The sequence below is a fragment of the Nothoprocta perdicaria genome, unplaced genomic scaffold (assembly GCF_003342845.1).
Source record: "Nothoprocta perdicaria isolate Ctin4 unplaced genomic scaffold, notPer1 scaffold_42, whole genome shotgun sequence".
NCBI classification, from domain to species: domain Eukaryota; kingdom Metazoa; phylum Chordata; class Aves; order Tinamiformes; family Tinamidae; genus Nothoprocta; species Nothoprocta perdicaria.
This window is the reverse complement of record NW_020455666.1, coordinates 652,581-665,676: the sequence shown is the minus strand read 5'-3', so window position 1 is coordinate 665,676 and position 13,096 is coordinate 652,581. Positions and strand designations below refer to the sequence as shown.

The window sequence follows — 13,096 nt, the reverse complement described above, 5'->3', positions numbered from 1 at the left end:
TGTGATTTACTGAGCTAAATAATGAGAATTTAATAACCATTTTTAAAAAAATATACTAAGAAATAATCAGTTGACATTCTACTGGAGAAACAAGCTTAACCAGTATGAAATAAATCCAACCTTTACAGTTATTGATCTATTATTATAAAGAAGTACACATGCTTAAACAACTATATACCAGGACAGTATTTAAAATAGTAATGGAATGAATGTCATACTTCTACYTTAATTCATAAAACACATCTCAAACACCGGGAGCACCAGCCAAAGCTAAACTATCTGGATATAATTGTCACATCTGCACAGAGGAAATGCAGCTCTATACCTGGGAGCCTTCCTCGTTATAATGCCTTGCATTTCGGAACATGAGCTTCATATCTTCAATCATTGCTTCCTCCCCTGCATATTTGTCATTGCGGATGTTGTGCTCTATCATTTTTAAGTCCATTGGCTCTAAAATAATTTTATAGTAATCGGGATAGTCCTTTTTGGAGGGTTTGACCATAAAGAGATCACAGAGGCGTCTGCCTGTGCCCGATTCTCGAGCTTCCAGGACTGCATTGTATAAGATTTTCATTCGTTGCTTGCGTATGTTCTTTTTACTGTCAGGTTAAAAAGAAGAATAAAAAAACAAAAAAGAAGAGAAGTAACCGTCAGGGGCTCGTTTCCCCTGCTTCCAACATGTACATCAAAATGACATTATTTCTTAGTGCAAGAAAACAAACACAACATTTTAAACACACACAAAGTTCAACAAAAAGTCTATTTTATAGAAACATATGTACTTGCTGGGCCTCACAAGAAATCTATACATAACAACAATTAGCATTTATCTGCTGTAGCTGCCCTTTTTTATTTTTTTTTTTTTTGCTCATCATTTTCACTATTGGAAAATAACCAGTGGTTCTCACTAGCAGAAGAGCAATGCCAGGACATGCTTCCCAATTTCCACAAATGTTTTAACATTTTTTCCAAATTTTGACATTCAGTCCAATCCAAAAAAAGTAAAGCAAAAATGTAAAGCAGAAATACTAAAAGGCATACACCAACATCAAGATTCAAGTTGTGCATCTGATAGAGAAATGAGGACATTCAAAGGACTTTCTGTTGCATCTGCAGAAAACACAATTATCTACCCAGTGGGATGACTTTTCCCCAGGTTATTAGTTTCCTTTTTTCAGCTATATTTTGGGATTCTTGACAGTGCTTCAACTCTGCTCCCCAAAGCTTTTCCAATCTCCCTTCGCTGGCTTTCGTTTAGCAAGTGAAACTGATAACAAGTATTGAACTGATTAAATCAAAAGCACTTTCAGGTTCTTTTAAAGCAGAAGAAAACAAAAAAGGATTTCCCTTCCCTCAATGACAAGGCCTAACAGTTTCTTTTAAGCTTCTCAACACGCCCCTGCACAAGGTGATCAGAAGCTATATAGAGTTAAAATGATGCTAATAATTTACCTTGCTTTATTTGGTAAGCAGTTCTCAACTCTGAAGATTACAAAGACTGGCAATTTGTGCAGTTTTTTCCTTACTTATTTTTATTTGATATTTTTGTGTCTAATAATTCTGCTGTTTTTCTTTTTTCCTCCTAGATTGCATCACCTCCTGTATCCTTATTAACCTTTTCTCTCTTATAATTTCTCTCTATCATTTTGAATGATAGAGAAACTAGTCTAGAAAGTAGTTCGAGTAAATTACTATAGTTTTTACTATAGGTTGTCTATTAAGTATCCTCTTTGACCTAGTTGCTTACACGTAAAGTGACTTAAAAGTGCAATTTCTAACACTAGCTCCTCRGGTAGCTCAGATCTTGTAAGAAGGAAAAGAAAAAATTAATGCCAAGAGTCTCTACCCCCAAATATTTACAGAAACAGTATATAACAAATAAGTAATTAAACTTTGCAAAGAAACATTYACTTCAGTTGCATCTTAATTTGCTACCAAAACAACACAAGCAGTCATACATTGGACAGTGGTAGAAAAGAATAAAACTGCTAACAACCTGTGAAGACAGTCCACAGACCAGACCCCGTCCCGTTCCAAAATCCTGAAATTCATTGAAAAAGTTATAACAGCACCAAATGTAGCCACATGACACCACAGTTATGTCAACAACCACCAATTAGTGGGCCAAAAAGAGGAAAGCAAAGACAGCAAATGTTTTATAATTAATTAGCACAAGAGTTARTGGGGTTAAGTTTCAGAGTTACAACTCCTATAGGAGTTCTAAAACAGGGATAAATAAATAAAAGCAGCAGCAATGCCATGGTCTCCAGGAACTACAAGAGCAAATACCTTTTCCTTTTGGAGCTTCCAGTATCCGATGTGGCAGAAGAAATCATGCTGTCCCCATCCTCGATGTCATCTCTCCTGGCCAGCTCCTTCTTCTTTGCCTGAAGGAAGCGAAAAATCCCCAGTTCAGGATTCTCTGCTGAATATTCCCAGAACAATATCAATCATGAGCACAGACCAGGTGCAACTGTGGATTCTGGACGTGCAAGACCTAAACCACCATCAGAATATTTCCAGAGATCTATTTAAAACAAGTTGGCTGATATATTAAAAAAAAAAGTGGAATTATTCTTTTTAACTGCCAWAAACACTAGGGAAGAATGGATTTGGAAACAAGGCCATTTCACCCTGCAGTTCTTTGCTGACACTATCTGTAAATTCAAGCCTACCTACACACACTCTCTATCAACTTTTTCACAGCTTAATCAGATTAAGATACTTGTTTATGTGTAAAAGTGATTAAGAGAAAGCACAGAAGGTTGCAGCTGTACTGGGGAGGGGAAAAAAAAGTCACCCTATGATCTTCATTCAAGTATATCCCTTCCCACCTGTTATCTACTACTTCTGGAAACAATTTTAACTATTTTAACTGGTAGGGGACACTAATGAACACACAAGACACTATCAACAAATGATTCACAGCYATTAAAAAAAAGCACTAATGCAAACACAGACTTATCTAGAACCTATTTTGGAAAGGTATCGATTGGGGAAATAAATTCACCCATGAATTTTCGATTGTTCAACTCCACATACCTGCATAACCTGCTGCATTTTCAGGACTCTCTTATAGATGGCAGAGTTGGGAACATTATAGCGCTTGGCGTTTTCAAACATCAGGTTCAGGTCACTCTCCAGCTGATCTAAAGTTTCATATTCATGGTTCTTTAGTTTGGTTCTGTGGGAGAGAGCCATATAAACCAGTCAATCCATATGCCTGTTTTTACCATTCTCTAACATCTTCATTTTTAATGGTAAAACAACCCCTAACTGCAGTCATGTGTTACATTTTCCTGAAGCTGCAGCATTATCTTTTAACAGTAGTCACATCTGGCAAAGATATCTTTGTAAAGAATTTSGAATTCTAATAATTATGAAAGCTGTCCTCTCAAAAGGCCTGCAGACTGATGTCCTGCTTTCGGCMATCAGGGAGAAATACAACTGATCTRTAGGAATYTATAAGGTGTTAAGGGGCTACATTAGCTTCATACAGCCACAAGCTCTACCTTCCTACCCCACACTGATTCCCATTCTCAAAGSCAGATAAAAACTTGCATTGAACCACCCAATATAGATTCTATTTAACCAAAGATGACAAAAGGGAGGTTTTTATGTGAAGAGACATAATCTGTCAAGGCACACAGGGAAAACTGAATGCATCAATAGCCAGGGTATGTCATCCTGCAGCTTAAAAAAAAAAAGGGGCCCAAGTCATCTAATTTAAGGATGAAGAGCATGAACGAATTCATAAAATAAATCCTGTGGGATTGGGTTAAAAGGCTGGGGAGATGCTGCCAGACGGGTTTTTCCCTCTCCTTTTATAAAAATGGCACCTGATAATTTCATTTACAGGCCAGCTCCTTTCTCAGACAGGAGTGACAACTGATAATGAGCGAGAGGCTGAATTAACCCCTAATTAAGGATCGCATCAAATGAAGACCATCAGGACTGTCCATGATCTGGGCAGCAAGTATATTTACGTCAAATACCTAAAAAAAAACAGTGTTTGTCACTGCTAAGGGCAGCTGGTGGAGGAAAATGAATGAKGTTTCAACTATTACTATCACAGCGTTAAGATAAAGTCCTTTCAAGGCTTTTGTTGATGTTAACCAGCAACATTACTTCAGCAGAGAGTTGAAAGGAATTAAGTAGTTTGAATTCTGTTTAAATATCAGTAGCAGACAGTTTATAACATCCCTTATAGCTTTGTGAGTTTGCATTTTGCTCCCCCTCTCGCATGAGGTCTTGGTTTGGCTTTCTGAAAGACAGTCTGAAAGACCATATAGTAATTGAATATCACCTTTCAAGCCCAATTATTCCTCCAGGTTGTCTCCTCTTGATTTGGTGTTGGCTGCAAAGCTTAAAACTGCATTTACACAAATATAAAATAGTGCTTCCCAAAAGGCCAATGCTCCTGTACAAGGAYGTCGTGCTGTAGCAAAAGAAATTGGTGCCTCTTCATAGCAGCAGATCAGAAGCTCCTGGCTGCTGAAATCCAGGATTTATTTACCTGCTCCCTCAGACAGGTAGCTCCAGCAGACTCACAGCACTCCTGTTACGTGCTGCATCTAAAAATACACTGCGTATTCTGCATGCCTCAGTAACCCCCACCGGCTTCATCTGCGTGGATTTAGCCATTGACCTACACACACTACAATGCAGGCAGTCTTGGCTGGAAGCAGCAGAGAGCAGAAACCATTAACCTTAAATATATACATGGGAGGGACGGATATATGCTCCTTTCTCTCTTGTGACCCTATAGAAACCTTGCAGGAGAAGCTAAGGGAGGACCTGACTAGCTCACGAGCAAAAAACCACCCTGATTAGATCCATGCTAACTTAGCCTAGAGCCAGTGAAAGGAGGATGTGCTCTTTGAGAAAAGGAGGGATGAAATAGAATCCAAATTATCTCACAGTCAAATAAATCAGCATTTATTTATCCAAAGCCAGATACCTGAGGTGCAGCCCACCTAGTTTCTAGCATGTTCAGAGCTGAAAGTACGAAAGAGCTGACAACACAAGGGAAAAATCAGGGTTTAGCCTACAAAAAAGGTTCAGGAAGAAGGGAACTTGTAGCCACGCACATGAACACCCTGTCACACTTGGCAAACAGCCTCTCACCTTATCCTATTAAATGCACCTGCTGTCAGCAAACAGCGGGATGGTTAATTAAGAAAGTTATTTGCAGAAGTACTTTRAACAGGTTTAATTACACCCCTATTCAGCACCATGTACTTTCTGGATTTATAGTCTGCAATGTAGCTTCAACAAGTTTTAAACAAGAAAACCATCTCAGCAAGCTTGGAGGGGGAGAATTTTATAAGTGGTATAATAACAAATAGTGATTTATTTCCCAAAGCAAGATTAAAAGCTCCAAGGTCTGCTGGTCGTGCAGTGCTACTTCAGTCTCTTTGGAAAACACAACCCCACCAGCATGGCATAGACTGCATGCAGAAAAAAAGTGCATTTGAAAAATGCCCAGTTTAAGAATGACAAAACTCCTCTTTATCAAGTACTTTTATAAATTTGTTCAACTTGAACCTGTGATACTCATGAGGAAACAGAAATATCTGCTAAGGTAGGAAAAACGTCTATACAGTCAGAAGATTGCTAAAAGGTGCAACAGTCAATAAACCTTATCATAAATTTTCTCTCCAGGAGTTGTTTTCCCAGTTGGCTCACTCATAAATTAAGCACATTTTAATATAGTGACATTATTTTTCCCAAAGTCAATGTAATAATAAAAAACTAACTTTTAAATTAAGATTTCACTGAGAAGTTAATTTGCCAAGAGCTTAATCTGTTCTAACAAAAACTGTTTGCTATATAAAGCGCTGAGGCTTGAACCCAGACAGCAAACTCCATTATTTCCAGACAAGCTCCACTTTATTTGCTGTATTACCTGAAGTATTTAAATTACAAAGCAAAATATGCTTGACCGAGTGATCATAATTATTATGAATTCCACTTGAATAATGGAGGTAGAGGCAACAAAAGTCATCACAAATGGGAACTACAGGCGAATATGAGCACGGTGCCCTGTACTGGAATGTAAAGTTTAGGTCTTTACATCACAGATTCGGCAGGAAAACATCTGCCTTCGGGATCATACTTAATAACTTTGTAAAATTTAATAAAAAGAACAGCTCTTATAAGGATTTAGCACTTCTGTACTGCACAACAGAGCTCATGCTGCGTGTTTCTACATTATATCCTGACTATTCCTGTAGTGCCTTAATGACACAATGGCATTTAACCAGCAGCTTCATGTTCCCAAAGGAATCCAAAGTAATCTCCACACCACACCTAAAACTCAGACCTTGGACACAGTCGCCTCTTTCCTTTTCAATATTGTATTTTCTCCCGATGTCTAATTTCTTTGCTCCACACTGTTGAAAGCAGCTTGAACAGAAAACATCTTCTTCCAACTATGTCATCACGGCACCGAATTAAGATCTCTTCTAAATAGGACCCGAGCACCTTGTTTCAAAAGAGCAGGTTGGGGTGAAGGCAGCAGGAAGCCTTCACCATCTGCAAAATAAGCCTCCCACATCCCAAAATTACCCGGAGCTAGGACAACTGAGGCTCGTAATGCTCATAAAGCCATCAAGACTACAGGAGAGACATAATGAACACCGAATTAAAACTGAACTTATTAATCTTTTATGGCATTTTTAGGATTTTTTCTGCATATAAACACGCACACAAAGCCCTGASGTAGATGACAGGCTGTAAAACTGAAGGCAACAGGCAGACCAGGGTAGGACATGGGGAGAAAAGGAAGAGTTAAAAGAGAATTCTTGGCCCCACATTCACAGCCATGTCTGAAATATCAATAAAACCCCTTRGGCTTCAGATTTCCAGGCAGAGAGGTGTTGGATGGGCTCAGGGTGTAGCCTGAGTCTGGTCTGGGTCACTAAAGTCTATCATGAGCTCAAGTCTCTGACAAGCAGCTCCATTAGATTAGCTTATCTTTTATCACTCAATAAAGAGACTGCTCACTGCTCTTGGGCTTTTATCTAACAACTGCCTTCTGGCAGTTGATGAATCTTGGCTATTTCCATAAATTTATCAATGGTGCATGGCTTTAGCACACCACTGCAGACTAGCTACAGCCTGAGTAACAATAATTATTCCCCACAGTTAAACTGTGATCCAGGGAAAATATATAAATAAAGYGATATGATCACAACAATCTTTWCAGAATGCACCAGAATGGCTGAGGATAATTAATCTACAAAACAGGATAATAGACAGCTTACTGATTTATCAGCTTGCTGACTTGAACCAAAAAGCAATAAGGCATTCAAGGAAGATACTATGTATTGCACAGATATTAGCAATATAGGATTATGGAAGTGAAGGAAACTCATTAATAGACTCCCACCAACTGTATTTTGTTTACTGGTTTCTTACCTGATCTGTTGTAATGAAATAGGTGTTTTAATTTGCTGATAATAATCAGGATACTTTTTCTTGGAGGGTAAATGGAAAAAGGGTTCAGAGATGAGCTGGCCCTGATTGTTTCGGCAGCTTCGAACGGTATCATAAAGCTGATAAAGAGGATTAGAAGCGTCCATGAAGGAAGTGATGCTCTCAGCTTCGGACTCTCCTTCTTCATAACGAGCTGCAGCTGCAGGGAAAAAAAAAAGGAAAATGGGAAACTCTCAGCAGGACAAGCCAGATTGAGGTTTTCTGTTTGGCTTTTCAAATGTACAAAGAACTGAGCGGAGCAAAATGTAGTGTCCCCAGATGAGGGAGCTCAGTCCCTCTCTGGGATGGTCAGATTGTGTCTCAGACAAGGATATCTGTCTCGATAAGCCCCAGCWAGTATAAAACCTCCTTTATCTGGATCACAAGTTCTCTTGTGAGAAAAATAAAAAAAAAGGTGAGACTATGGCCTGAAAGTACAACTCTAATATACAGCAAAAGGAAAGAGAAATAAAAAAAGTGTTGATTATATAAACAGCACAAACATATGATGTATGGATTTTAAGATCTCCCACTTATCTCCAGGAATTTTATTCCAATAGATAAGCTTGTGCTTCAAGATTAGGAAGAGTGAAAGAAGAAGTGCTACCAAGAAATAATCTTTACTGCAATTAGATGCAGGAGAAGCACTGCACGAACAGAAAGGCAGAAGGGATGAAAGGATTCAGGGGGCAGAAATACAGGATGGGAAGGAAGGAGCATCTATGCCTTTAGCTCTCCTCAGCAACAAGTGCAAATTGCACTCTGCAGAAAGGCATAACACAGAAACCTAGGCAYTTTTGCACAGGTTATTATCATCACATTAGCCACCTCTTTCCCCTCTTATGAATTATAGCTTGAAGGAAAGCYACGGATGACACCCTGGATAATTCAGTCGCAGCAAAAAGAGAGTTCTCCACCACTTGTATCATTTTTTCCATTACTGCTCCGTCAAGGCTGGCAACGCTCCAAGCTTTAATAGTGAAATGATGACAAGCCAAAGGACATTCTGACCCCRTAACACCACGGACCTATTAACAACCCTGAACATTATTTTTCCCTCTGCAACCTGACACGGCAGATCCACGTGAGCGCACGTGGCTAACTAGACAAGTGAGGCACAAGCTAAATTAGAAACAACCGAAGAGACGAGCAGGGAGACCTCAGCGGACGTGCAAACGCATTGCAAAAATCATGACTGATTTGGAAATATTCAAAATTATCCCAAAGATTTTCCTATATGTCAAAAGCATCGGGTAAGAGGCTGATGTCTGCTACGTGGTAGCCCGCAATGCAAAGAACGGGCAATAAACAGGTAGAAACAAAAGACTGGAAGTAACGTAGTGTTTTCTTCTCCTTCCCATTTCATCCTGTAAATATGATGGAATTCATATTTTCACTGAAATAAACACGAATGGTAAGAGATGCTGATCAGGCAAAGTAATTCTCCAAAATAGATTATGCAACAAAATATTATCTTCACTGCTGTTTGCGCTCAAGAAGTCGAGATTTCTTAGTTCTACTAAGAGTTGAGACTTAGTTGAGAGTTCTTAGCTCTACTAGAAACTAAGAAATAAATAAATAATGAATAAAGAAATATTCAAGAGGAAAAATTACTAGTAATGTGCATTTACATCCTAAGAAATACATGCAAGCAGTCCAGTTCCCTAAATGAGAAGTGTACTTGATTTTGATTTAAACACAGAATACAAGACTTTCCCCCCAAATAAGATCTAAATAAATTAAATAAGCACTAGCAGTGTTTCTTTCATCATTTCCTGAGTATGTAAAATAAATATTATTTGGCGTATCACATTAAAAACCACCACTTTATCTTGGTATTACAGTACTGCATAATGATGATGCCCTTCTACTAAAAGACCTGTTATCTTAACAGGTCAAGAAGAGATGACTCAAATCAGAAAAAGAGACAGAGAAGCAACATCCTACTGCAAAAATAGATTATTTAATAGCCAGAGGTCTCGTGTCCCCATTGAGAACAGGCCAGCAGCACAGGGTTGCAGGCAGTTATTCCCCTTTCATGCAGCTGTTTACATATCTACAGTTAGCAGCTATGGTAAAAAAGAATATGTGGCCAACCATAACCACAAAATACACCATTCAACAGGCTTAAATAAAATCTATTTCCCACTTTTCATCCTGCTCACAGTGACTGTTTCCTAATATAGTCTCATAGTGAAGCTCTGATAAATTGACTTTACTGCAAAGGGAGGAAATCATTTACTGCACAGCTGGAATTGAGCTGTGCTATCAGATACAGCTAGACTTATCATATATAAATACACTTACACAATGTTGAGGCAGAAAAGCAGAAGGGTGACAAGTATATGAATGTTTCTATAAGCAAATTAACCCTACTTGGCAAGTAACTTGCTTCCGACGCTGCCTCTCCTTTGCGGTCCCAAAGCACCTCGACAAGAACGGATGCTCAAAGCCACCTTGCCAAAGACAGCAGCCAAGTTCTATTCTTGGAGAACGGAATATTTATAAAAAAGCAAGTCTTGACAGTTTTGCAGCAAGGATAATTCTCAAGGAAGCTGCAGAAGCTCTTCAAGTCATAGTATTTTTGAGATGGGAATCCTCAACAAGCTTCACCATGGTGTGATCCCCACCATGAAACCCACAAGGATAAACTTGGAGGTGAAAACAGATGCTGTTCATTGTATAGACAGTATGTACGTGTTCTCTGTAATCACAAGGTCAAAGTTCTCTTAATGTTCAGTTACGCAGCCTAGTTCTCATTTATTTGGATGAGTGTTGAGGGAAAAGAGGGAAAAAAGAGACAGGAGGAAGAGGAAATAGCAAAAAACCTATACTTTAAAAAACTTTAAATGAAAATCCATCTCATCTGCAGAGGAAAACCCGAGCTAAGCAGTTCATCAGAGGGTCAGAAAACCGTAAGTGTGACAGAGGTTTGCCAACAGGTCAAAGATCTCAGCTGCCTACCAGAAACCTTGTCTGAATGACAATATTCATAGCATAGGTGGCACCTGAAGGTGGCTAAATCACATCAAGAATTTAAGAACAAATTTATGTAAAATAAAAGCTGTGTGTTTTCCCAGAATTTGTATGCAAAACCAGCAGCTAATCACCATGCTGAGCCACATCTCCCAAGGAAGGGGCTGGTCTGAACCCAGAATGGAAGTCTGGACTTCCCAGAAATAATATTTTATAATCTCCCAACTATAGTGGGAAAAATACTGTGCAATTCAAAGCAAGTGTGGAAATTTTTTCCTACTCTATCAGCAGTTCATTTACAAATTATTATGCAGAAGAAAGAGGGCCCAGATTTGATTGAATTTTACACTGGGTTTCAAAACACTGCAGAGTAAAACAAAGATAATTGAAAAAATCAGTGGCTCAACCATTCTGCTTATTCAAGACATTGTAATTAGAGAAAGGGAAAAAACAAATGCATTTTAGCTCCTACCAGCCAAAGCATCTTCCTCACTTTCTGATCCATACTGCAATGCCATGGTTATTGCTGATAAACGATCCCCCTGGGCTGATCTTTTGTTACTGTGGAAGAAAAAGAAAGAAAGAGAGAAGAAAGCTTTAAAAAAAGATCTCTTTTGTCATTATCCAACCACAGGTAATAGCCACCCAGAGAACAAAACCAAGCAAGAGAAGCTCGAGCCAGCAGCCTCCAGAATTGTTATCAGGTGACCAGACATGACAACCCAACAAGAAATGGGGGAGTTTAACAAAAAAAAAAAAAAAAAAAAACTTTAAATGGAGATGGTCTCATGGGTTTTTAAGAAGCAACCCATCAAACTGAGAAAAAAAAATATGATACACATTTTGAAAGCTAGAGCTTAAACTATCTTCTGTCCTATTCTAAGTATCCAAGCCCTTGAATTATTGCGATAATTTCCTAATATTTAACAACCTGCTTTCATCTCCTTCTACAAGGACTCGGCTGCATGAAGAACTGCAACATGCTGCAAGCTACACAAGCCAATTCCTCCCTTTTCCCCCTGCCCACTTAGTGTTTTCAGCACACGGAGCGCCCTGTTTCTGCAGAAGCTTCCTGTATTTCCCCAAAGGGGAATCTCAGCATGCACACGGGCTTCCACAAAGACCAGAATCACTCTTTTTCTCCCTCCTGCCCCAAATAAGGGGCAGCATTTCCTACCTACACCTTTGGCCATGTCAATCTTTGCTTTTGCAATGTCAATCTTTGCTTTTGCACTGCATCAGTTCCCTGAGCACCTACATGCCCAGGCTGAATCTTACCTTGTGGGAGCACAAAAGGAGCACAAATGGGTTGTTTAAACCAACACCATCTCTGAACAAACGCTCATCAAGCACCTTAAAGAGCCTCGCTGCTTTATGTTAAACCCTGGTTTTAGAATGTACACACAGGGAATTAGCCAAGAGGAGCTACAGCTTCATTCAGTAACCTCCAGACTAGGATCTAGGAAGATCAGCCCTCTGCTAGATACCGAAACTCTCAATTGATGGACGTCCAAAGCAGAAAGTTCTAGCAATCCAATTAACCCCATATATCTGCTTTAAATATGTCCCAACACTTTATTCGTCTCTCTCTTACATCTCCTAATTATTTAGTCCTACTTACTGTTCCTTTTCATCCTCCAAGTATATTTTCTCCTCCACTTCCTCTATGTTTCACATGCCTCATTTTGCTATACAGTCTAACATTGCTATTCCAAACGTTTCTGAGGAAATTGCTATCCATGGAGTATTTAACAACGAGATTTTGAAAACAATTAAGTCAATATTGATAATTAAAGAGCCCTCACAACTGAAAACAAACCCTTAAATGTCAATATTTCCGTTACGATGACGAGCCAGCCTCTATGCCAGGTCCACAATTTACTTACCGATAATATTTGTTAGCAGAATTTCTCTCATCGCCAACACTGCCTTTACCCTGTGAGGAAGGACCTGTCAGCTTGGAAGCAGTCAAATTTGATGGAGTCCTTAAGGCAGAAGAGACAAGCCAAGGAAAGGGGAAAAAAAGAGGCCCACCTTAGACCCAGGAAAAGACACAGCGAGGGTGTAGCTCTTTATGGAATTATTTTGGTAGCTCAGACAAAAGTTTCAGAGACAGACGTAAAATGTTATAAAGCTCAAAGTAAAGTAACACTGTAAGATACATTTAGTGGCCCGGTATTTTAATATCCATTTTTTTTCAATAAAGTTAGAAAAGTAACACGTAGATTGAGGGAATTAATAGCTACACATACAGTTCAGCATACGACAGCAGTGAAAGCAGCCAACAAAACGCTTCTTGGCACCTGGATAAAGTTAATCCAACTGTGTTTTTATCAACACCACAAAAATCTCTCTCAAGTCGCTCGTCGATCCACACTGCCAAGTAACTTTATTCTGGTCACCTTATTTAAGGGAGGAAAGGTAAATGCACAGGCAAAGAGAATTTGAGTGTGACAAAGCATACAAATAACTCGGCAATAAGATTATTTTTGACACAGAAGCCACGTGGTTGTAGGACAACAGCACTGGAATGAATTGGAGCCCGATCCATCCATGACAAAGAAAAACAGGTAAATATTCAAAAGACAAAGAGAGCTAAACAAACTTCAAATGAATTTATGGAGGGTTTTTTTACCAA

At 39.0% G+C, this 13,096-nt stretch overlaps 1 protein-coding gene across 1 annotated transcript in view; it reads right to left on the bottom strand.

The window, feature by feature from the left end:
- The window catches only part of PBRM1 (polybromo 1), a 48,107-nt gene that overhangs the window by 27,462 nt on the left and 7,549 nt on the right, over positions 1 to 13,096 (bottom strand). The window contains exons 10-16 of the mRNA XM_026046006.1: positions 12,345 to 12,443; positions 10,931 to 11,019; positions 7,426 to 7,642; positions 3,046 to 3,187; positions 2,293 to 2,390; positions 2,000 to 2,044; positions 326 to 602 (exon numbers count right to left, since the gene is read on the bottom strand). Coding sequence (XP_025901791.1) covers positions 326 to 602; positions 2,000 to 2,044; positions 2,293 to 2,390; positions 3,046 to 3,187; positions 7,426 to 7,642; positions 10,931 to 11,019; positions 12,345 to 12,443 — 967 coding nt within the window. The remainder of the gene's footprint in view (positions 1 to 325; positions 603 to 1,999; positions 2,045 to 2,292; positions 2,391 to 3,045; positions 3,188 to 7,425; positions 7,643 to 10,930; positions 11,020 to 12,344; positions 12,444 to 13,096) is intronic.